This window comes from Mytilus trossulus, chromosome 13, assembly GCF_036588685.1.
Source record: "Mytilus trossulus isolate FHL-02 chromosome 13, PNRI_Mtr1.1.1.hap1, whole genome shotgun sequence".
Classification (NCBI taxonomy): domain Eukaryota; kingdom Metazoa; phylum Mollusca; class Bivalvia; order Mytilida; family Mytilidae; genus Mytilus; species Mytilus trossulus.
Window position 1 is genome coordinate 52,997,093 of NC_086385.1, and position 27,000 is coordinate 53,024,092.

The following is a 27,000-nucleotide window of genomic DNA, read 5'->3' on the forward strand; positions in this document are numbered from 1 at the left end:
AATGTGTTGTACCCTCAGAATTAATAAAGCGACATAATTTAATTATGATGGTCATATCCATGTAGAACATCAAGAGACTGAACATGAGTTCTACGCAATTGTGTCTGACATTTTTTCTATACCTTTGAATAGCGAGCGAGTAAAGATATATAAACACAATAGGAAGATGGCAAAGGAACATCAGATCAGTACTTAGTGTCTTTTTGTTTTTGGGATAAACAAGTACCCGGCCACGTACACTCTGTGTTTTTGATAGATGTATATCTATTTGTATCAATCTGATGAGTTAAGCCTTTTTAAGTTCGTTCTTATGTTTTACTGTTACACCACTGCCCCATGTTAGTGGAGGGTTGGGGTCCCACTTACATATTTAACCCCGCCACATTCTGTATACATGTGACTGTCCCAAGTCAGGAGCCTATAAATCAGTGGTTGTTGTGTGTTGATGTGTTACATATTTGTTTTTCGTTCATATTTTGTACATATAATAGGCCTTTAATTTTATCGTTTGAAATTGTTTTACATTTGTCATTTTCGGAACCTTTTAAAGCTAACTATGCGGCAATGCCTTTGCTCATTGTTGAAGGCCGTAATGTGACTTCTAGTTTTAAATCTCTGTATCATTTGGTCTTTAGTGAAGAGATGTCTCGTTGGCAATCATACCCTATCTTCTTTTTTATATCAACGTCCAAAAAATGAAAAATTAACAAATAGGGAAAGACAATTCTTACTTTTGTCGTGATTTTTTTTTATAGAGTTTCTGGTGTAAAACTGGAATATCTATTTCTAGTAAAGGACAGTGATTGCTATTTATATTTGATTCATTTTAGGATAAATTTCAGAATTGTATTTGTTGATTGTTTAACGAACAAATATCATCAAAATAATGGTAAGTGTTGTTGAATTTATCCATTTAATGGAATATCTTTTCTGTGTTTGACCTTAAAATGTGATTCATAACAGGAAAGGAACAAGTCTTATAGTAAAATAACCATTTTGATTTAATTTCTGAATTTCATTTCTTAAAATCTAAGTATTGCCATATGGATCGTGCTGATCAGTACTTATGCAACAGTTGTTGGTCGCCGTTGACTTAGAGATTTGATACCTTAGTTTTTATGCTCATGGTCTAAAAACGAATTGGCTACCGTTACCATAAACGGATTAAAATATGTTCAGAATTGTCTTATGATTCATTATAGCAATGTATGAAGTATAACATGTATAAGGTCTCTTCTTTAATAATATTCTCATTTTGTTACAAGCGATATGTAAAGCTTCAAATATCTACAGAATACGCAATTTAATTTCATCGCATAAAAATAATTGTTATATTTCATAATTTTCAAAAAGAAATAGTACCCACTTAACTTATGCATTAGATATATCCAAAACTACAATATAACTACAACATTCACTTATGAAAAAAACCTTCTAAACGTACATAAGCTAATCGCATGTATCGCCTGGCTAAAACACAATGAATGACAAAAATAGATGCAGCAGTAACGATCTAGTTTATAAAAAATGTTTGTATTTACGTTGATTCCCGTTGTCTTCGGTATGCTTTATGCTTTGTTAATTCTTCTCTTCCCAAGCTACAAAGTTAATCAAATCCATCTAAATCATATGTTTACTTCCATTAGCTTCAATTATCAATCTAACATAGCTGCCGTCATTTTAACTAAGAATCGGAAATTAGAGAAAACGAATATATTTTGTATGGCTGTCACAGTAAGTTTTAATCTTATTTTCTAAACGTATAAAAAAAATTACAAAAATACTGAACTCCGAGGAAAATTTAAAACGGAAAGTCCCTCATCAAATGGCAAAATCAAAAGCTCAAACACATCAGACGAATTGATAGCAACTGTCATATTCCTGAATTGGTAAAGGCATTATCTTATGTAGACACACATTAACAGATAAGTTGTCTTGTGGTCTTCTAATAGTCAGGCATTTGCTTTATTTTACAACTCTGTCCTTGGACTGAAAACATATTATCAAAGTAAAAGGGGTTTTTAAAGTACAAATCATATGTAAGTTTTATTCTGTTTGGTCCTATTGTTGGATGCTGACAAGAGATGGTATTTACAGCGTTGTTCATATTTTGTTTATCCTTTAATTTATTTTGTCCATAATTTCTAGTTCATCGAGACAGTTTAAACATTGAACTTAGACACACCAGTATATTTTACCAATACAACTTTTTTCGGCGTCTTTTTCAAGTTACAACTAACGACAAAAGCGGGTTTTTTTTTTTTTTTTTTTTTTTTTTGCGTTATTGTAGAATTGACTATCTATTACAGTACTTTTGTCTTTTGCGTCTATGTTAGATTTATGTGTATGTTTGTGGCGTCTATGTTAGATTTATGTGTATGTTTGTGGCGTCTATGTTAGATTTATGTGTATGTTTGTGACGTCTATGTTAGATTTATGTGTATGTTTGTGGCGTCTATGTTAGATTTATGTGTATGTCTGTGGCGTCTATGTTAGATTTATGTGTATGTTTGTGGCGTCTATGTTAGTTTTATGTGTATGTCTTTGGCGTCTATGTTAGATTTTTGTGTATGTCTTTGGCGTCTATGTTAGATTTATGTGTATGTTTTTGGCGTCTATGTTAGATTTATGTGTATGTTTGTTGCGTCTATGTTAGATTTATGTGTATGTTTGTGGCGTCTATGTTAGATTTATGTGTATGTCTTTGGCGTCTATGTTAGATTTATGTGTGTCTTTGGCGTCTATGTTAGATTTATGTGTATGTCTTTGGCGTCTATGTTAGATTTATGTGTATGTCTTTGGCGTCTTTGTTAGATTTATGTGTGTCTTTGGCGTCTATGTTAGATTTATGTGTATGTCTTTGGCGTCTATCGTAGATTTATGTGTATGTCTTTGGCGTCTATGTTAGATTTATGTGTATGTCTTTGGCGTCTATGTTAGATTTATGTGTATGTCTTTGGCGTCTATGTTACATTTATGTGTATGTTTTTGGTGTCTATGTTAGATATATGTGTATGTCTTTGGCGTCTATGTTAGATTTATGTGTATGTCTTTGACGTCTATGTTACATTTATGTGTTTGTTTGTGGCGTCTATGTTAGAATATGTATATGTCTTTGGCGTCTATGTTAGATTTATGTGTATGTCTTTGGCGTCTATGTTAGATTTATGTGTATGTCTTTGGCGTCTATGTTAGATTTATGTGTATGTCTTTGGCGTCTATGTTAGATTTATGTGTATGTCTTTGGCGTCTATGTTATTTTTATGTGTATGTCTTTCGCGTCTATGTTAGATTTATGTGTATGTCTTTGGCGTCTATGTTAGATTTATGTGTATGTCTTTGGCGTCTATGTTACATTTATGTGTATGTTTGTTTCAATCTTTTAGTCATTTGCGTTGAATGATTGTGATTTATTTTTATAACATTAACATCTGGAAAGGTTAAATCATACAGGTCAGTCCCTGTATTTAAATAGAAAGTTTCAGGTCAAAACGCGTTCGAGCCTTTTTTCAACTAATATTAAGCTATTATATAAGTAAGAAAAAATGCGAGATCTCACAAAATATGTAAACCCTACTGCATTTTTACACTTGTCCATGATAAGGAACCTCTAGTTTCTGTTTTATCTGCTCTTTTATTAAGTTGTTGTCTCCTTGACACATTCCAATTTCCATTTTCAATTTTATCTTGTGTGTGTGTGTGTGTGTGTGTGTGTGTATTTTTTTTTTATTGTTTTGATACATTTGAATATTTAGGCATCCTTTTCAGAGACAAAACGATATATGACTTGATAACTTTAGGTCACAATACGGCCGTCAATGATTAACAAGACTGATATCGAATAGTCAGCTTTAAAATCACCGAAATCACCGAAAATCACAAATGTAAAACAAATGGAATAAAAAAATTACCAGCCTGATTTAGTAACAAAACAAAGAACGAAAAATAAATATGATATACAGCAACAACTATTAGATGACATGCACCTCATTTGTGACAGCCACATCCAGAATGCTTTGGGTTTATTCTTGGTTGCTGCTGCTACCCTAGGACAATGATGTAACAGTAAATCATAAGACCAAGCTTCAACAATTATAAAAAAGGGCTTAACACTATAGATCGATACAAAGCAGGAAAACAACTAACAAAAACACAGACCTGCCGTGGCAAGTATGGTTCTGGATACACATTTGTTCGCTTCGATGGAGACCCATTGGTGACGTTGAGCTGTTTTCTGCTTTACTCGGTTGTGTCATTTACTAAATCCCCGTTTTAATTTTCTATTCTATTTAATTTGCTGCTAGACGTTAAAGAGTCAACCAGGCATCCGTCAACATCATAGACAATCATAAAACCACATCAACATAATTATATATGACTGTATCACGGTATTTTATAGCGAAACCCTACCGGAGACCGCTGAAATAAAAATGAGGCTCCTTGGCCTATCAATGTCCGTAAAATTCGAGGAAATTATTCTGATACAACCTTTATATATACAGAGTCTATGATTACGTTGAATTTGATAGACATTGAAAGACCAGTGGGAACTCAACCTCATTTAAGCGGTCTCGGATAGGTTTTCACTATCTATTTTAAATATCAAACTGGAACGTAATTTTGGCTTTTCACAAATATTTCTATTTCTATTTATAATTTTTTCTAGAGTTAACGGGTTTTCTTTTTTTAATTAAGATATATCATATATAAAATTACATCTTTGAAGTCGTTTTATTGATGAAAATCTATATTACATCAAGTATGCAACTTACAAAAGGGTTTATATTCGACATACACAGTAAACTGAAGTACTTTCCTTATAATACTCTGAAATCAATTTGAATTTGGAAAATATAAAGACTAGAGACAAGTGGCATAGAAATTAAGAACAAGTGGTATAGAAATTAAGAATACAGAAATGAAGCACCTCCTTTAAATTAAACCGTTGGAATCATCTTTTTCACTTCTCATCTGTATCAAGTTATTTTATTTAAAGAAATTTATGATCAGACAAATTAAATTAAAAAATATACATGCAAGAACCCCTCGCAACATTCATACAAAAAGACGCATGGTCGGTGCCTAAGCCACTAAAATATTTCAACATTTTAAGTAACACTGACGACAATCAAACACGCGTATACGAGTCTACAAATTGCTTTTAAATAAACAAAGCTTGATTTTACATTACTACATGTATTTGGACCGATATTTTGAATGTCATATCTTTACGACATATCCCTCAATAATCTGATACAAGGGCCCATTGAATCACTTTAACGACGTCATTCAGTAGTGGAAAATTGGATTTCCTCTAACGTAATACAATCTAATACATTTAAAAGGAGCCATTCAGTACACATGTATATATGGATTAAGTTTTGAACTTTTGAATTCTAATAATAACATATTTTGAAGATGTGTATACCAAGCCTACGTTAGATTTAATACCGTACGTTTCGTTTGAAATAAACGCTGGGTAAAGTTTCCCCATAGATCTTTTTATAGATAGCTCTGCATGGCATGTTCATTCGGAGACTTCAAAATGTCCTGTAATAAGAATTATCTTTCTCTCTTTTTTCTGATCTATCTCTCTCTCTCTCTCTCTCTCTCTCTCTCTCTGAAAAAGATTTTCGACAAAATGAAAACTATCTCTCTCTCTCTGGAAAAGATTCCTGACAAAAAGAAAACTCTCTCTCTCTCTCTCTCTCTCTCTCTCTCTCTCTCTCTCTCTCTCTCTCTCTCTCTCTCTCTCTCTCTCTCTCTCCGTTCAGTATCACTATGTTTGCTTATTCGGTTCATGTTGCGGCTATATTGGGAATAGTGTTGGTGTATAGCAGTAATGCAGGTATATATATATTTTTTTTTTAAATAGACCGTTGGTTTTTCTGTTTTTTTATTTTGGGGACCTTTATAGATTGTTGTTCTGTGATAGCCAAGGCTCTATGTTGAAGGCCGTACTATAGCCTATAATAGTTTACTTTTTACATATTGTTATTTGGATAGAGAGTTGTCTCGTTGGCCCTTTTACCACATCTTCTTGTATATGTTATCTATACTTAAATCTTGGTGTGTGCTTTGTTAATATCATCTAGTCAAAATATGCAAAGTATTCGTGCAATCGCCATGGTGCAGACTTTTCCGAAGAAAACATAAGTAAAGATAAATAGCAGAAATACTAGTAACTTAAAGTCTTTTTAAATTTTCTCCTCTCAGTAATAAATTGATCACAGGTAAGGCTTTATAAACACATATTCACAACTCTCATGATTACATATAATGCTATACTTTTATAAATTGTGACTTGGATGGAGGGTTGTATCATTGGCACTCATACCACATCTTCCTATATTTATATATGACATACCTTTTTAACCAACAGATGCATGCAGTTATCCATACAGAAGAATTGGCAAGAGCTGTTACCTTATAAATACACAAAAAGTGACAGCAGATACCGCCTTTGTATGTTAAGTATATAATAATGAGATTCATTAGTCAATAACTTTTGCTTATATCGCAGTGTACACGTTAGACGGAGGGCTCAGCAAATTAGTGACATTCTGTGTTCTCCTGTCCAAAGTCAGAAGCATGTAGTTTAGTGGTCGTCGTTGGTTTATATCTGTCTTTGTATTTCGCAAACTGCATTTTTTTTAATAAAATAGGCCGTTAATGATAATTGAATTGTTGCATATTTTTCATGTCGGGGTCATTTATAGCCAACTAACGGTATGAGTTTATCTCATTGTTGAAAGCTGTACGATTTATTGCCTATGATGGTTTATAACCACCCCTTATAACCTGATGAAAATTCGCTCGTTGGCAATCATACTACACCAGAAGATTTTTACCTTACATCGAACATGCTGCGGCGAGCTAACGGACAATTACTGACTATGTTGATGCATTCTGCGAAGTCTGTGTCAAAACAGAGCAATTGTTTTAACAACTTCAATGATTAAAGAACTACTTAACATTCAAGCGGACACCAAACTGGGGTTTTTTCGCAATGAAGTAATTACAATTATTGTGTACATCTGCTGATAATGGTATATTATTTCTTTTTTTATTTTTAGGTAATTTACAGATTGAGTATATATAAGATATACATGTATTTGTCTGCTTTAAAATGGATCTTAAAAAAGAAGACTTTTCCAGCTTAAAAAAAAGGTCAAAGATTCTTAAAATTTCGTACAGACGGAAGAATTGAGTGTGTAGGCAAAAGAAATATCTTTAGTTAGCTTCTTCGATAGCTGAAATGTGAATACATTTTTAAGAAAGGTATACTATCCTCCTTTCGATGTAGGCTAGTCCTACAGACAGATATACAAGCAAGCAAGCTAACCAAAAATATTACCTTTACCTACACACTCAATGCAATCGGCTGTAAACGATTCGTGCGTAACAATAAAACTTTATTAAGGAATAAGCTACCAATACATTTGCAAATGATCTTAAAAGTAACTTAGAGTAACTTTCATACTATTTTAATGTATAACTAATATAATATTTACTGATTTTTCAGGCGATATGTTTACGACATGGTGCATACCTGGCCAACTTTGAGACATTAGAAGAATTGATGTTAATGAAATATGAATTGAAGAAGATAAATACTGGTTAGTTTGTTTCTGGTGTTGCATACATAGTTTTTGTTATAAATAAGGGTTGCTAGTTCATAGTCTGGTATGTGTATCATACCGGAATCAGAAAAAAAATGTTCTGTATTCAGTTTGATAATAAATCTCTCTCATATTCTTGTTAATAATAGAAGTGAAAAAAAAATTATTTATTTCCTTGGGGTTTTATTCAGTTTTTTTACCTTTTTTCTCTCCCTTCTTTTTTATCACTCAGTTTTTTATGGTCCAATTTATACAAATGTTGAAATATTATGTAATGAATGCATGCTCTTATTCCTTGTTTTGTTATATAGGTTAAATGGAGAAGACTTCATAAGTCTGTTTGAAAAAAAATGAAAATAACAAGTTTAATAATGTCAATGCGTCCGAAGCACTTGTCTGGATTTACCTTCATCAGGAACGCTCACAGCCAAACATTTGAAATCCAAGGATGTATAAGTACCGAAACCGTGGAAGAGCTTTATGACAATAATACCTAAAATTGATCACCAAACTCATCCAAAGTCAACTTTGCCTGAGGGAGTTGAAACTTTAGTTTTATTATTATTTCGACGAGGCACATACAAGTATAATTTACACTTCTTAACTCAAAGTTGATTCTTTTTACAGGTCTGTAAAAGCGTTTTTCTCAAACTTTTTATGGTGTCTGCCTTTTTACGTAAAACGTTTTTTTTTTTTTTTTTTTTTTATCTTCATTGATGTATTCATTGTTGCAGAACGCGATGTGGTATCAGTTTAAACGTATTTTATATGCTAAACACAAATCGGATGAAACACACTTGTCCGCGAGGGCATCATCAGCTCAGTATTCAATACGTCTGTACTGACATGATTTAACAAACTTTTCTAAAATTGTCCGTTTATAAATTTTGAAATTATGAAGAAACTAAAGTTTGAACTCCCTCAGACAAAGTTGACTTTGGATGAGTTTGGCGATCAATTTTAGACGATATGTTTGTATTTTCGCAAATCTCTAAGGAATGCAATATTGAAACACATTTCTTAATTAATTCGTGTAAAACTAAGCGCCAGTTTCACGGTCCACTGAACATACATGTAGAAAAAGTCATTGCGAGTGGGGTATCTGTGTATTATCGACGCATTCTTGTTTTATGGACGCATTCTTGTTTTTTGTTGTTTTTTCATGTACTTTTTGTTTGTATATACAAGGTCAACATTACTACATTGGTGGACGTAACGTTAACAGATATAAGTCTGGCGGCGATTGGAGATGGATTAAACATGGTAAGGTAACGTTAACAGATATAAGTCTGGCGGCGATTGGAGATGGATTAAACATGGAAAGATGACTAAGATGACATACTTTGCATTCGATTCCTCAGAACCAAATGGATCCTTTTCTTCACCAGAAGATTGTTTACTTTTCCATGGAACTCGAGGTTACATTTCTTCATAAGCCTAGGAAAAGTGTTTCAATATTGCATTCTTTAGAGATATTTGAAACAACACAATCACTAATATCGACATCTCTTTCTTCGTATTGGCGTTTGGAATATACTTTCATCACTTTATCCATTTTGAAACACAAAAAGCATGTTAAGGTGTTCACGGAGACTATTAGCGAAAAATATGAGTAGTCCTTGCGCACTCAAAAAAAATCATTAAACGCATACCCTGTGTCTTTTTCTCAACTAGAACACACCCGCGAAATCGCGGGCATTCAGAGCGTATTTGAAAGGATGAACAGTGTTGTAGGAAGAATTTTGTAAAATATGTAATGACTTGAGAATTTCAGGAAAATTATCAAAAGTCATAGGTACTTTGGGACAGGAAAATGTTTTTGTTACCCTCCTCCTTTATTTCCAAAATTCCCACTTTTTGTTTTCTATTAATTTCATTATGAACATACATTTAGTGTACATGTATTATGAACATTCCAGTCAGGAGCCTTTAATTCAGTGGTTCAGTGATATTTGTTTTTCGTTCATTTTTTGTGCATAAATAAGGCTTTTAGTTTTCTCATTTGAATTGTTTCACATTGTCATTTCGGGGCCTTTTATATAAGACTATGCAGTATCGGCTTTTGCTTATTGTTGAAGGCCGTAAGGTGACCTTTAAATGTTAATTTCGGTGTCATTTTGGTCTCTTGTGGAGAGCTGTCTCATTGGCATTCATACCACATCTTCTTTTTTTGTAAAACATTTAGTGACTTGAGAATTTCAGAAAAGGTATCAAAAGTCATAGGTAATATGGGACAGGATAATTGTTTTTCTAGCCAGGCTCCCCCTTTTTCCACAAAAAAATCCTTTTTTTTTGTTTGTTCTCTATTAATTTTAATGACACATGAATAATTTTAGCGCCTATCTATATATTATGAACATTCATTAAAGGGTGGTCGGGGCAGAGGCGGATTTAGGGGGCCCGCCCCCTTTCTGGAAAATAATTGGTTACTTATATATTAAGATATATTATTTATTCAAATGTTCTCTTATATCCTTGAGGCATCGTCCCCTGGTATCAACTGCATTCAAGTTACCTATGATGCTTCCTTGTTTGCTTTTGATACAGGTAGGAAAGAGACATTTACACACATTTTACATGCCTATGGCCCATAAGGTATCGCCCCCTGGTGTCAGCTGCCTTTAGGAAACCATAATGCTTTCCTATTTGCTGCTGACACAGGATGAGTCATGGACATGTTTAATTTCTACTTTCTTTTTGGCTAATTATTATATATTTAATTGATCCAACTTTTTGTGTACTATACATATGTGGATATCTATTTTTCTTTTTTTCTTTTTGGGCTACTTGTTTGTTATCTATATCAACCACACTTGCAATAAAATGCATTAGTATTAAAAAAAAACATACTATAGATTCTTTATCTACGTATTCTTTAAGAACTTAAATAGTTCTCGTTTAACTCTTTTTTTTCTTTCTTTTTTTTATCTCATTGTTTGTATTGTATTATGAAAAAAATTATTGATGTTGTAATGTTTATGCCCTTTGGGGCCCATAATTGGAAAATAAAATATCTTATCTTATCTTATCTTATCTTATAGGGAATCACTGAAGCATGACCGGAGCGGGCCCCTCTTACAAATTAAATATCTCGACATCCCGAAATTCGAAAAAAAAATCCTGAAGTATGACCGGAACGGGCCCCGCTTAGGCAGTCAACGGGTCCCTGCGTATGAACATTTCTGGATCCGCCACTGCACATGCAGAGAGGCTCTGATCCCAATATCCCGGGGTTAAAAGCATGAAATCCCGAGGTTCTGAATTTACTATACAAATTAAATATCTCGACATCCCGAAATTCGATAAAAGGAATCCCGGATCCCGAAATGGTCAATCCTGAAGTTTCGATCTTAAAAACACCCGTTCCAGACGTCCCGAAAGTGTATTTTCTTTTTACAGTCAATTCTCAGTTTAAAAATTGATCCACAGCGGTCACTTGATATATATTTTCAGACCCTCTCTTTTAAATAAACCATGTGACTGCCGTGGATAGTAAACTTGAAAATGATATCAGACAGAAAATACACTTTATTCGTAGTATATGTATTTGTTTCAAAGATACGCAAACCGGAGGTCTTATCTGAGTTAAATTTCGTCCAATGTCGGATATAAGACAGAAAATACACTGTATTCGTAGTATTAATGTGTGTTCAAAGTATACAGAAAAACGCAAACCGGAAGTCTAATCTGACTTAAAATTTCGCCCAATGACGGAAACATATCCGGACGTCTTTTTTCTCGTTTTTCACCCAAAATAACTCAATCTGAATAATCATATGAATGGATGACAAATGCGATTATGCACTGTACCCATATGACATAGAGGCATGATGATTAATTTATTGTGGAAAGAAGAGAAGCGACACCCAAAATGAGGTCTTCTCGTTTAATAGTATAGATGTAGCACTGCATGTTATTTACCTTCAGCTGCACTTTTTTTTTCTATTTTCTAAAGTTACATGTACACCAAACGCGGTAAAAATACATGTGTTCTGTTTTCAGACATTTTCTATTGTTAAACATAAAATTTAAAAAAGCAAACTTTCAAAAAACGAAATAATAAAAAAGCAGCACGTTAGTTGTAGTATTTTACAAGTTTGGTTAAAAATGTACAAACACTCTGTACTAAGTGCTACGCGGTACCTTATAAAGCTTTTTGTTTATGTTTAAGTTGTAAAAGTTCGCAATATACACAGCTACTTTTGCATAGGTATTATTTCTAAAATCTGTAGTACTGGAAATTTACTTTTAATATTCAGTACTATTTTGTTACTTTAAATTATTGTAATATTTAGGTACCTGTATTTTACAGTACTTAATTTGTACTTGAAATTTAGGTACTACAGTTTTTTGTTTACTACCGTTACATTTTCAGCATTTTGAAAGTTTTTCTTTTTCAAATCTCTTAAAATTATGATTTTGAAACATGGAATATTGTATTATTTCTGTACCAAAATATTTAGTACAATTCAAGTACTTTAAAATATGTATGTGAAGTTAGCAGCCGGTGCGTTATTCGTTATTCGATATTCAATATCAAACCGCGTTGGATATTCAAAATTTTGTTGAAAATCATAAAAAAAGAAATAATTGATAACATTAAAAACCTGATTTTCACTCAGATTTTCATAGTTAAGATGACTGATAAGATACGTAGGAAATCGTAAAATTACCTCTTCAAGATGTTGTAAGTTCTCGTTGTCCTCAAATATAAACCCTTTTCTAAGTTTATATAATAAAGATTGTTGTCGATAAAAAAAACTTCAAAGATTTACTTTTATACATGATATTTTTTAAAACAAAACAAAAAACGCTAACTCTAGAAAACATCAAGAAATATAAATAGAAATATTTATGGAAAGCCCAAAAAAGAAATATATGATGAAAACCTACGTTTGTATCTCCCTGTTGACTAAATGTCTGCTTAATATTAGGCAGATTGAGAGATAATAATAATGTTATCAAGTATTTCTTTTTTTTATGATTTTCAACAAAATTTTGAATATCCAACCGACTGCTAGCAGCCGGTTGGATATTGAATATCGAATATCGAATAACGAACCGGCTGCTAACTTCACATACATCTGTAAAATACAAGTACCTAATAAAACAATAATTTAAAAGTAAAAAATAGTACTTAATATTAAAAGTAAATTTTCCAGCACTACATATATTTAGTACAGAAATAGTACTTATGCAAAAGTAGCTGTGTAAATAAGACGGTGTGATATGAGTGCCAATGAGACAACTCTATATAAAAAGTGAATAAGAGCCTGTAATTCAGTGGTTGTCGTTAGTGTATGTGTTACATATTTGTTTTTCGTTATTTTTTTACATAAATAAGGCCGTTAGTTTTCTCGTTTGAATTGTTTTACATTGTCTTATTGGGGCCTTTATAGCTGACTATGCGGTATGGGCTTTGCTCAGTGTTGAAGGCCGTACGGTTATCTATAATTGTTAATGTTTGTGTCATTTTGGTTTTGTGGATAGTTGTCTCATTGGCAATAATACCACATCTTCTTTTTTATATGTATAGGCTCGCGCCAAAAAGCAAAAAGCAGCAGTGCGTTTTCGGTACGCTCTATTCGTTTGTTTATTGCGTTCGTATGCAGTTCTCCTCTGTCTGAACACAATCTGACAGGGACAGGTATAAAAAGAAAAATGACAAAGTACAACTAGTCTATCTCCCAAAAGAGTAAATATTTATTAAAACCAAAACCATGACCACATGCACACCTTCAATATATATATATAATTACACCTTATGTAAGAATCCTGGGTTTTGATTGGTTGATAGCTAGTGTATTTTTCACCAATTTACTGTTATCAAATGAATATCGTTCATTTTAAACGCCGACGGGGTATATGCAAAAAGGATATGCCTTTTTTACCCTCTCTGTCGTGGTATTTGCCGAAAAATACTCTATCCGACTGGACGCGTGTAACGTCACGATCATCAATGCGTTTTTAAACAGATATATCATGTTAAGGAGGGGTATTTGCGTACAATAAAAGTCGAGAGAATGTTAAATTTCGCGAGCCGTAAGGCTTCAAAGTTAGGAGCCTAGCTTTGGTCGTTGTTAGTCGTATATGATTTTTTATTTAATTTGATTTCGTTTTTATGTTTAGGAGTTTAGTGTGACATCTATTTGACTGAACAAGAACATATTTTTATTAAGGGACAAGCTGAAGCCCGACTCCGGGTATGGGATTTTCTCGCTATGTTAAAGACGAATCAATGGCCTTAGGCTGTTTTGTTTTGTCCTTTGTCTCTTTGACACATTTACCATTTCCATTCTCAATTTTATCATTCCTGTAAATCTAGTTATGTATGACATAATGATATACATGTAACTGTACATGTATATATATGTACTTAATCTATAATATACACATGCATCCGTATTGACAATTAATAATTCATATGAAGTGGTTTACATACTTTTTTGAAAATCCCATAAGGTGGAAATAGCCAATAATATAATGTGGGACAATCTGTGGGGAAGTTTTAGTTTCGTTTTCTTTCATACATCGGCTGTGCTGTGATTAACAACATCGTGATAAAGATAGAGGTAAAATAAAATATGAAAATTATGAAAATACACAATAAAATAGACAACAAAAATTACTACTGTACATTAAAATGGAGTACATATATTTATCATTTTAATTCTTCCGTTAATTGTGATAAATAAAACCCATAATGGGATGTAAAGTAGAAATTGTTTTATATTATTTGAGTATGCATAAATATATGATAATTTTAAAGATTATAATCAAAATTGAACCACAATCTTTGATATTGATAAGATATTTCATCTCTTTATTTATAACGCAATATTTGAACAGAATACAAATGTACTATTTTTAGATTTCTGTTTACATCTAAAGTGTAATATTTACACCTGGCTTTTGCAGGTAAATCCTTTCTGTGTTGTTTACCAGTAACAAAGTATTAGTGCTACCATTAATTCCGTGGGATGTGTGTAGGCGGTATTTGGTGAGTTCGTATACTTTGTTGATTGCCGTACATGTAAAGAGTATATAACCGGCTCACATTGACATATGTTATAATTTTGTATACATGACTTCCATTATCGGGTGTTGGTGACATTTATATCACTGACACATGTCGTGCACAAAGCGACCCAAGCTTAAGTTGCATACACATATGAACAAACTGGGATTTGTTCCCGGCAAGAAGTTAAACCTTTTGTAAGTGGAGAATGTATAAATATGTTGTGCAGTTACTAGTATATCAAAAATTGGGACGTATTCATATGAGGCTGATTTAGGGGTTACTCCCTTTCCATGGATGCATTTACTTTCAACGTGTTCCATTCATACTTTTGCCTTTTTTCGAGGTCCTTCTTTTCAAACTCTTTGATATATGCATCTGAACATGGTTAAACAATTATCGATGCTAAGTGTAGGATGTGTTTCACGCTCTCTGCATATTGATCGTCCTGAACATGCATGACATATTTGCCACTGAACGTTGAGCAACCAACAATCAATCATTCAATCAATCATATTGAAGATTTAAGTGTATAAGTGGTCTCAGTGTTAAAAAACATCTTTATGCAGTCTGTGAAGTTTGTGACTAAACCCTAAGGGTGACCTGGAAATAGAAACATGGCCTATACAGGTTTTGTTCGACCGATAGTAAAACCTTGCGAAATTGAGGCTACCGTTTAGCTATGCGGGATGTTTGAAGCCACATCCGGTCAGAATTAGGACGTTTAAATCTGAATCGCGATGCATCATGTATAGGGAGTGTCACGCTTTCTGCACGTTTAGAACCCGTGTAATAACTCTTTGAGGGGGTCCGTATTTGTGGCATGTTGCATAGCATTCCCCCTATCCGATATATATACTCTTTCCAGTGGCAGTCTTCCCCCAACCTGCATCCCGGGTAGCCTCTATTACAGGACCAACTATTGTAGTTCCTGTCACGGTTAATTTGATCTCGTGCGTGAACTATTTGCAATTGGACGCCAAGCAACCAGCATTCAACCAATCACTCAGGGTGTGAGTAAGCTGGACGTAGTCGCAAATTATTAACGTCCAAATAATATGTATTACTACATAATAGAACAGAATATGATATAACAGAATAAAAAATTTCACCAAAAAAGGCTTTCAGGAGCCTTTTATTCAGTGGTTGTCGTTTGTTTATGCGTTACATATTTGTTTTTCGTTCATTTTTTTGTACATAAATAAGGCGGTTAGTTTTTTATTGGAATTGTTTTACAATGTCATTTCAGGGCCTTTTAAAGCTGACTTTGCGGTAAGGGCTTTTTTTTTATTATTGAAGGCCTTACGGTGACCTATAGTTGTAAATTTCTGTGTTATTTTTGTATCTTGTGGAGAGTTGTCCAATTGGCAATCATACCACAACTTCTTTTTAGCTCACCTGGCCCACAGGGCCAAGTGAGCTTTTCTCATCACTTGGCGTCCGTCGTCCGTCGTCCGTCGTCCGTCGTCGTCGTCGTCGTCGTTAACATTTTATATTTTGAACTTCTTATAGAGAACCACTGAATGGAATGAAACCAAACATGGCATGAATGTTCCTTATGAGGTGCTGACTAAGTGTTGGTACTTTGTAGCCGATCCATCTTTCAAAATGGCCGCCAGCGGGGGACTTAGTTTAACATAGGATCCTATGGGAAATGCATACAAATGAATTCTTTTAGAGAACCACTGAATGGAATGAAACCAAACATTGCATGCATGTTCCTAATGAGGTGCTGACCAAGTGTTGTTACTTTGTAACCGATCCATCATTCAAAATGGCCGCCAGCGGGGGACTTAGTTTAACATAGGATCCTACGGGAAATGCATGCAAATGACTTCATTTAGAGAACCACTGAAGGAAATGAAACCAAACGTGGCATGAATGTTCGTTATGAGGTGCTACTTTGTAGTTGATCCATCATTCAAGATGGACGCCAGCGGGGGCCTTAGTTTAACATAGGACCCTATGGGAAATGCATACAAATGACTTTTTTTAGAGAACCACTGAATGGAATGAAACCAAACATGGCATGAATGTTCCTTATGAGGTGCTGACCAAGTGTTGTTACTTTGTAGCCAAATTTAAGTATCTTTTTTTTTTTATATGATTTCAAAAACCCAGGTAGAATCAGGTGAGCGATACAAGCTCTTGAGAGCCTCTAGTTGGTTATAATCTTGAATAATTTACTATAGATAGAAATAAACTGTAAACAGCAATAATTTACAGTAAAGTAAGACAATAAGTCAACATGACCAAAATGGTCAATTGACCCCCTAGGGAGTTATTGCCCTTTTTAGTCAATTTTTTACAATTTTCATAAAATTTGTAAATTTTCACTTACATATTCCACTGAATCTATTGGGCCAAGTTCATTATAGATAGAGATAACTTTAAACAGCAAGAATGTTTGGAAAAGTAAGATCTACAAACGCATCCCCATCACCAAAACACAATTTTGTCATAAATCCATCTGTGTCCTTTGTTTAATATTCACATAGACCAAGGTGAGCGACACAGGCTCTTTGGAGCCTCTAGTTTATATTTTTAGTTTATACAAAATATCTTTATTAACAATAATATATGCAGTGCATAGACAATAGATATGTCACATGTATAATACAAAAATTACATAACAGGAAACAAACAACAAAACAATAGTAAACTATCATATTTCATTTAATGATATGTCGACATTGACACAAGTGCACAAAGTAAGTGTATTTTGACTGTTAAATATACAAGAGGCTTGAGTAGTTTGTGCAGAGAAATCTCTATATAAAAAAATCAAACAAACAAAACACTTAAACACACACATTTAACTATGATGTATACAGCAAATAACATAGAATAAAGGTTTTTTAATGTGACTTATCCGGAGTAAGCACAAAGAGTCGATGCTTAAAGGGAAGTCCCTATTAGCTACGTGTTCTTCATGCAGATCGGTCAAACCTAAAAAATATTTCAAAAACAAAATTTGAAGGTTATATATTTTCTGTGTAAATAAAGGTACCATGTAACTAAGCTGCCTTTCCTTTCATTAGAAGACGTTGCCGCGCCCTTTCCAGTAGTATAGGAGGCCTCGGTGTCCGAGTGGTGTTAGCAATCGAACTACTATTTATATCAGTGGCACTGAGGTTTTGTGTTCAAATCCCGCACGGGGCAGGTGCACACGACTCCAATCTTAAATAAATAGGATTGTCAGTTTTCCTACCGATGGTTCATAGTAATTTCCGAGCCCTCCGGCTTCCCCTACCAATAAAAACTAGCCCCCAAGAAAGAGCACCATAGTGTTGAAAGTGACGCTTAATACCAAACAATCAATCAAGTAGTATAGTTCTAAGAGGGAACAGTTACATATTTGAATGAACAAGCTATTGTTTCAGTTTTGCTTCGTTATTCTGATATTTGCAAGCTATTTATCTTTAATTTTGTTGTTCGACTTTGCTTTCTAAATTAACTATAAACGAGATTTATTATTAAACACCGACAGATCTTTGACGAACATGATTACTGTGATCATATTGTGCATCTTTGAAATCTATTAGTGCCAACCTTATATACCTTGTATTATAAAGTACCTTTTTATAATAAAAAAAAATCCACCTTCACATAATAAAAAAGCACCATCTTATAATAAAAAAATCACTATCTTAATATAATAAAAAGCACATTCATATAATGAAATATCCACAGCATATAATAGAATATACCACATAAGACAGCTACGGCGTCCCATACAATACAGTTTTTGTTTTATGCAGACTTGAATGCTAGAACAATGTGAACGAACACAATGAATGGTATTGGTACAAGTCAAATAAAACTCAAAGTTGTCCTGATTGGCGATGCAGCAGTTGGAAAGACTTCACTGTCTGTCAGGTTTACAGAGGACAAATTTGGAGACAACTACAGATACACCATAGGAGGTAGTTAATATGAATAAAAATGTATGATTGTCATTGAGATAACTCTCGATCCAAGTCACAATATATATTCATATAGATTATAATGGGTCTAAGTTAACAGATAACGAATAGAGAAAGCCTGATTAAAGATAAAGAAAAAAAAAAAACAGGGAGTTAAATATAAGTAATTCATAAGAGAAATGGGCAAAAATATAAAGATAGAGATAATTGTGGGTTTATTAGATATAGAGAATCGAGAATGATGGGTCAAAATATAGCCAATAGAGAAATGTGTCCTCAAATTTTAGGATACAAAAATTCAGGACCCTTTCGTCCAGACCTTGACATATTCTCTGCCTACTTTAATTGACGAACAGTTGTTTAATGTGCAATCAAGCTACTATATATATTTATTCTCAATAAACCATCATCTCATTATTAATTTTCATATGACATGTCAATTCCAAAATATAGCATAGAATACTGTATCCTTCTTTCATTTTTATGTTATCGTTCATTTTATGTTTTCATGAGAAATAAAGTTGTGTGGAATTTTCTTTTTTTTTTTTTTTTTAATTTTAAACAATTTCCTTCAATATGGTATAATCCACAAATAAGGGGTTACAAATACTTCATATAACATTAAAGTATCTACCAAATATTACAGGGAGTTACTGTACCAGATCTCTGTACGTTGCCAACAAGAAGATAATGTTCCAGATATGGGACACGGCTGGTACTGAACGTTTTAAAAGTATCGTTCCTTTTTACCTCAGAGATGCAGATGTCGCCATTGTAGCATATGATATCACTGAAAAGGTAAGAAGCTCTGTAAAAGTTTACTCATAGAAATTAGTAATTACTATTCTCTACTTTAAGAACTTGTTTTAGTTAGTTTTTGTTTCAATTTTAAGTAAACAGGATTTTATCATTGTTCCATTCAAAAATTACATTGCATTATATAGCATAGACGTTTCGAAAAATACAGCTCCCATGTTTCAAGTGAGACTCATCGACTAGTACATAGTGGTTTCAATTTCATTTTGATCAAAAGGTCTTTCCTTTAAAAAGGAATTTCTCTTTTCATTTTTGAAATATCTTGGTGTGTTTTTTTTAAATATAAATACGTTAGCACATGCATTAGTATTGACTAAAAATGTTTGTGATGTACTGCTGTGGTATTTGATTTTAGTGCCCCATTTATGGGCTTTATGTTTTCTGGTATGTGCTTCCTTTCGTTCGTTCGTTCGTCCGTGTGCCCGTCCATTCGTTCGTCCGTCTGTCCCGCTTCAGGTTAAAGTTTTTGGTCGAGTTAGTTTTTGATGAAGTTTAAGTCCAATCAACTTGACACTTAGCACTCATGTTCCCTCTGATACGATCTTTCTAAATGTAATGCCAAATTAGATTTTTACGCCATTTTCACGGTCCACTGCACATAGAAAATGATAGTGAGGATTGGGCATCTGTATACTAGGGACACATTCTTGTTATCTGTATTTTACTTTCAATTTGATTAGAATACATTTGAGAACATCAACCAATGGCTCCGACTGTTACAAGAGAGTGCCCCTGAAACTATTAAATGTGCTTTAGTTGGTAACAAATGTGATCTACTGGAAACACGACAAGTCACCAGACAGGTAAAATATATATAAAAACTTTACTCTCAGTAAAAAAGTACTCTCAGATCTGTTCATTGTGTCTTTTTTTGTGTCGGGATGTATAAGTACCCGGCAACGTCCACTTGTATTGATTGTCTATCTGAAGAGTTAAGCCTTTTTCAACTGATTTTTAGCTCACCTGGCCCGAAGGGCCAAGTGAGCTTTTCTCATCACTTGTCGTCCGTCGTCGTCCGTCGTCGTCCGTCGTCGTCCGTCGTCGTCCGTCGTCGTCCGTCGTCGTCCGTCGTCGTCCGTCGTCGTCCGTCGTCGTCCGTCGTCGTCCGTCGTCGTCGTCGTCCGTCGTCGTTAACTTTTACAAAAATCTTCTCCTCTGAAACTACTGGGCCAAATCAAACCAAACTTGGCCACAATCATCATTGGGGTATCTAGTTTAAAAAATGTGTGGCGTGACCCGGTCAACCAACCAAGATGGCCGCCACGGCTAAAAATAGAACATAGGGGTAAAATGCAGTTTTTGGCTTATAACTCAAAAACCAAAGCATTTAGAGCAAATCTGACATGGGGTAAAAATGTTTATCAGGTCAAGATCTATCTGCCCTGAAATTTTCAGATGAATCGGTCAATCGGTTATTGGGTTGCTGCCCCTGAATTGGTAATTTTGAAGAAATTTTGCTGTTTTTGGTTATTATCTTGAATATTATTATAGTTAGAGATAAACTGTAAACAGCAATAATGTTCAGCAAAGTAAGATCTACAAATAAGTCAACATGACCAAAATGGTCAGTTGACCCGTTTAGGAGTTATTGCCCTTTATAGTCAATTTTTAACCATTTATCGTTAATTAAAGTAATCTTTTACAAAAATCTTCTCCTCTGAAACTACTTGGCCAAATTAATCCAAACTTGGCCACAATCATCTTTGGGGTATCTAGTTTAAAAAATGTGTGGCGTGACCTGGTCAACCAACCAAGATGGCCGCCACGGCTAAAAATAGAACAAAGGGGTAAAATGCAGTTTTTGGCTTATAACTCAAAAACCAAAGCATTTTGAGGAAATCTGACATGGGATAAAAATGTTTATAAGGTCAAGATCTATCTGCCCTAAAATTTTCAGATGAATCGGTCAATCGGCTGTTGGGTTGCTGCCCCTGAATTGGTAATTTTGAGGAAATTTTGCTGTTTTTTGTTATTATCTTGAATATTATTATAGATAGAGATAAACTGTAAACAGCAATAATGTTCAGCAAAGTAAGATCTACAAATAAGTCAACATGACCAAAATGGTCAGTTGACCCGTTTAGGAGTTATTGCCCTTTATAGTCAATTTTTAACCATTTTTCGTAAATTAAAGTAATCTTTTACAAAAATCTTCTCCTCTAAAACTACTTGGCCAAATTAATCCAAACTTGGCCACAATCATCTTTGGGGTATCTAGTTTAAAAAATGTGTGGCGTGACCTGGTCAACCAACCAAGATGGCCGCCACGGCTAAAAATAGAACATAGGGGTAAAATGCAGTTTTTGGCTTATAACTCAAAAACCAAAGCATTTAGAGCAAATCTGACATGGGATAAAAATGTTTATCAGGTCAAGATCTATCTGCCCTGAAATTTTCAGATGAATCGGTCAATCCGTTGTTGGGTTGCTGCCCCTGAATTGGTAATTTTGAGGAAATTTTGCTGTTTTTGGTTATTATCTTGAATATTATTATAGATAGAGATAAATTGTAAACAGCAATAATGTTCAGCAAAGTAAGATCTACAAATAAGTCAACATGACCAAAATGGTCAATTGACCCCTTTAGGAGTTATTGCCCTTTATAGTCAATCTTTAACCATTTTTCATAAATCTAAGTAATCTTTTACAAAATCTCCACTGAAACTACTAGGCCACAATCATCTTTGGGGTATCTAGTTTGAAAAATGTGTCCGATGACCTGGTCATTCAACTAAGATGGCTTCCACGGCTAAAAATAGAACATAGGGGTAAAATGCAGTTTTTTGCTTATAACTATGAAACCAAACCATCTAGAGCAAATCTGACAAGAAGTTAAATTGTTAATCAAGTCAATATCTATCTGCCCTGAATTTTTCAGATGAATTGGACAACTGGTTGTTGGGTTGCTGCCCTCCAATTGGTAATTTTTAAAGAAATTTTGCCGTTTTTGGTTATCTTGAATACTATAATAGATAGCGATAAACTGTAAACAGCAATAATGTTCAGCAAAGTAAGATCTACAAATAAGTCAACATGACCTAAATGGTCAATTGACCCCTTAAGGAGTTATTGCCCTTTATAGTCAATTTTTAACAATTTTCATTAATTTGGTAAATTTATGTAAATTTTTACCAAATATAGTTCTCTGTTACTAATGGGCAAAGTTCATGATAGATATAATTGTAAGAAGCAAAATCGTTCAGTAAAGTAAGAACTTCAAACACATCACCATCACCAAAATACAATTTTGTCATGAATCCATTTGTGTCCTTTGTTTAATATGCACATAGACCAAGGTGAGCGACACAGGCTCTTTAGAGCCTCTAGTTATAGTTCGTTCTTATATTGTACTGTTTTTCCACTGTCCCAGGTTAGGTTGTCGTTTGTTTATGTGTTACATATTTGTGTTTCGTTCATTTTTTTTTTTACATAAATAAGGCCGTTAGTTTTCTCGTTTGAGTTGTTTTACATTGTCTTATCAGGGCCTTTTATAGCTGACTATGCGGTATTGGTTTTGCTCATTGTTGAAGGCCGTACGGTGACCTATAGTTGTTAATGTTGGTGTCATTTTGGTCTTTTGTTGATATTTGTCTCATTGGCAATCATGCCACATCTTCTTTTTTATATTTAAATGAGAAAAACAGACACAAAGGAACGACCATTTAACTCGTGTTTATAAAAAATAAGATTTGGTATGATTTTCAATGAGATAACTCTTCACAAGAGACAAAAATGATACAGAAATTAACAACTATACGTAAGGCCTTCACCAATGGACAAACCCAATATCGCATAGTCAGTTATAAAAGGCCCCGAAATGACAATGTAAATTATTTCAAACGAGAAAAATAACTGCCTTATTTATATTAAAAAATAAACAAAAACCTAAAAAGGTACGCATAAACAAAAAACAACCACTGAACTACATGCTCCTGATTTTGGAACAGTAAGATACATACATAATGTGGCGGGGTTAAACATTTTGGCGGGATTCCAACCTCCCCTAACCTGGGACAGTGGTATAATAGTACAACATAAGAACGAACTATAAAAATCAATTGAAAAAGGCTTAATTTACGTTTTTTGATTGAGTTAAGCCTGCCAATTGATATTTTATAGTGTGGTTTTCTAGGTTGTGATGTTATGCTATTGTTTCAGAAAAAGGGAGAAGGTTTGAATCCATTAAAACGTTTAATCCCGCTGCAAAATTTTTGCACCTGTCCTAAGTCAGGAATCTGATGTACAGTGGTTGTCCTTTGTTTATGTTAAATTATACGTGTTGCTCGTTTTTTCATATAGATTAGACCGTTTGTTTTCCCGTTTGAATGGTTTTACACTTGTCTAGTAATTTTGGGGTCCTTTATAGCTTGTTGCTCGGTGATGTTATTTGGGTTGAGAGTTGTCTCATTGGCACTCACACCACATCTTCCTTCATCTATAAACTCATCAGATGGACAAAAATACAAGAGGACGTGGTCGGGAACTTGCACATCCCAACAACAAAAAGACAATAGGAACAGATCTGAGAGTACTTACAGTTAACTGACAGCTAGTTCAAAGCCACTAACAACTAATAAAAAAATATGCATCTAAGACTAAATTATCAATCCGTACACATCCAACATCCAATGGATTCAGTGTAAAGACGTTATAAACAGTCGCCGAAAAACATCAATTGTGCAATGCTTAAGTACAGATAGCGACAGGTTGTACATCCATAAATCTGTATATGTATATGTAACATACTAGTTATATTTAGTTTGCTTTTAATCTACTGATAAGAAAATCAAAATTTATACCCCAAAAAGAGACAATATTCAATGATCTTATTGCAATGTTGAATTGGTAAACTTTTAGAATAAGTTTATTTGAAGGAGCGATAAGTTTTCTACAGGTACATCCAAACTTCATAACCAAATCTTTATATCTATGGAAAAAATTATCATAGGTTTTAAGTAATTTATGATAACGATATCCCTGGCTTAATAATTTACCTGTAATACATAGATTACGTTTGTTAAAATCAAAAACGTCACAACAGACAAGGGTATAGCGAACGAACTGTGATATATAAACACCGTAAGATGGTGCCAAAGTAACATCATCATCTAAAAATGGAAAATTAACAATTGGTAACGAATAAGTTTTTTTGAACAGATATATCATGTTATGGAGAGGTATTTGCGAAAAATACCAGTCATGGGACTGTAAAATTTCCCGAGTCGCTAGGTACAAAGACTGGTAAATATAAACAAATACCCCGCCATGACATGATAAATCTGATTAATTCCATCGAATAGATTTGGATTATAAAATATTGTGATCCCAAATTTGACAAAACTTATAGTGTTAAAAGCTTGAAAAAAATGTTTGATTGAAGAACTGAAAATATAACATGTTCTCGCGAAAAAAAATGTAACTCACACACTGAAAAAAAACGTATCCCCATTTGATGTTAAATTGTTGGTCCCATACGACATGTAATCTACATTACACCAAAGAAGTCTTTTATAATTCCATGTTTACGTAACGGGATACAGGTTGTCTTTCTTTCCATCGAAATTGTTTGGTTTTTTTATCTTCGTGAATAAGACTTTTTATAGATAAACTATTCGTAGATATCACAAAGTTTCTACCATAATTTCTCTTTTTTGTTCGTGTGTTTGTCAATGTATTGCACGGTTATTTAAGCGTGATTTTTTTTCCTGTACATATTTATATTGTTTTGTTTTAGTAGCTCGCTGATCAAGGTTTAAAGATCCACAGGTTTGTTGGGTTTTTTTTGTTGGCTTTATATTTTATTGTAACATTTACTACATATGTATTCCTTCTTTTTCAGGAGGCACATGCATTTGCAGATGAACACGGTCTCTATTTCTTGGAAACCTCTGCCAAGACAGGCCAGAACATACAACAGCTATTCATGGATATAGGTATGTAATACATTGGTTAAACATGTAGCACGTCAAAGCAATGCAAAAACACTCGAAAGCAAACGGGGATATTGTAACTGCATAATCATGGAGAAATTGACCACGGCCTCTTTTCAAATTTTCTTTTAAGTTTTTTCTGCTAATTCTTTTTACATGGACAATAGTACTGAAAGTGACGTTAAAGACGAACAATAAATCATTCATATTAATATATCTATCTATTTCAGGTTCTATATTTGTCGGAGGTCCTCTGAAACAACACATAAACAATTCTGCTATCACAGTGACGGAATCAAGTGAACCTGTGACGTCAGGGAAATGTTGTTGATGACAGACTTAGCGCTGTGGTGATTTTTAACAGCAACCACTCATCCATCGATTTATCACATTGAATAGCGTTACTAACAAAATAGTCATATTGCGTATGAAAAGTTATACTGCCAAAATAGTGCCATATTGTATGTGAAAGTTAACCTGCCAATATAGTTTCATTGTATGCGAAAAGTTAACCTGCCAAAAAAGTTACATCGTATGTCAAAAATTAACCTGCCAAAATAACCAAATAAAATTCATTGCATGTGAAAAGTTAACCTGCTATAACAAAATAATTGCATTGTATATTACGTGTCATTGTACATTTTGTACTTACATTGTACTACAATAGCTTTTATGTGAACGTACCCCATCTAAAACATATATGTATGTTTGAAGTAACAAGCTTGAAGGGTCGTTATACATTCCATAGACATATGGTTATAAAATAGTTTGGCTCAGACAAGTCTACTTAATACCAAAGCAAGATCAGGTTTCTGACTAATTCATGTTTTCCCTATTTGCATCTACGTTTGTCGTTAGGTAAGGAACGCTTGGGTACCGTCCTGCTGTATTGACACATGTTTATGCATATACAACATAATTGGTATTATTTGATGATTCAATAATATCACTGCTAAAGATTATATAATCATGCCCATAGAGGATGGGAAATTATCTTCTATGAGATTTTTTTAAACAGTAGTTTACTCATCTTATGATGTTTACACTTTGAGGAAATTATGAAAGGTGTTCTAACAACACGTATGATACCAGGAGTTTTCCTAGTTTTCAGAAAACAAATAATTCTCATTGTAGACGTTTATGCTATAATTATATATAGAAATTCAACAAGTTATATACTAGTAACTATAATTGATATTCTTAACTTTTCATAAACGTGTTAATATGGTGTATATAAACGCATCATAGATAGCAGGACTAAATTTTGGAGATACACCAGACGCGCGTTTCGTCTTCAAAAGACTCATCAGTGACTCTCGAATCCAAAAAAGTTGAAAAGGCCTAATAAAGTACGAAGTTGAAGAACATTAAGGACCAAAATTTCAAAAACAATTGTCAAATACAGCTAAGGTAGAAAAGCCTTAGTTTTCCTAAAATTTAAAATTTTGTAAACAGTTAATTTATAAAAATAACCATATCAATGATAATTCATGTCAGCACATAAGTGCTGACTACTTTGCTAGTTGTCTCATTGACAACCATACAACTTCTCCTTTTAACGATTCTTTGTATTTTATTTAGTTTTGTCTGGGCTATCTTTAAAATTATGATATACGTTTAAGTATGTCAGATATTCAATCATGAGTGTTTGGTAGACGTACACTTCGCAGCTAATGTTGCTGTTATGAT

General features: G+C 33.6%; 3 protein-coding genes across 3 annotated transcripts in view; 2 read left to right on the forward strand and 1 right to left on the reverse strand.

Moving 5' to 3' along the window:
* Nucleotides 1–27,000, reverse strand: part of LOC134694683 (multifunctional-autoprocessing repeats-in-toxin-like) — a 102,681-nt gene that overhangs the window by 10,188 nt on the left and 65,493 nt on the right. The gene's annotated exons all lie outside the window — the stretch shown is intronic.
* LOC134694469 (uncharacterized) lies at nt 5,843–9,057 on the forward strand. Its single transcript, XM_063555481.1, has 4 exons — nt 5,843–5,848; nt 7,526–7,619; nt 8,811–8,834; nt 8,891–9,057. Exons 1-4 carry the CDS (start codon nt 5,843–5,845, stop codon nt 9,055–9,057), a joined length of 291 nt encoding a protein of 96 aa, XP_063411551.1.
* On the forward strand, nt 18,746–25,904 carry LOC134694470 (uncharacterized). Its single transcript, XM_063555482.1, has 5 exons — nt 18,746–18,779; nt 19,213–19,364; nt 20,063–20,185; nt 25,221–25,314; nt 25,542–25,904. Exons 1-5 carry the CDS (start codon nt 18,746–18,748, stop codon nt 25,640–25,642), a joined length of 504 nt encoding a protein of 167 aa, XP_063411552.1. The 3' UTR covers nt 25,643–25,904.

Coding starts and splice junctions, on each gene's coding strand:
- LOC134694470 (XM_063555482.1), top strand. CDS start 18,746: ATGGGCAAAAATATAAAGATAGAGATAATTGTGG. Junction 18,780..19,212: donor AAAGATAGAGATAATTGTGG/GTTTATTAGATA, acceptor CAAATATTACAG/GGAGTTACTGTACCAGATCT. Junction 20,186..25,220: donor CACGACAAGTCACCAGACAG/GTAAAATATATA, acceptor CTTCTTTTTCAG/GAGGCACATGCATTTGCAGA.
- LOC134694469 (XM_063555481.1), top strand. Junction 7,620..8,810: donor ATTGAAGAAGATAAATACTG/GTTAGTTTGTTT, acceptor TGTATATACAAG/GTCAACATTACTACATTGGT. Junction 8,835..8,890: donor ACATTACTACATTGGTGGAC/GTAACGTTAACA, acceptor AAACATGGTAAG/GTAACGTTAACAGATATAAG.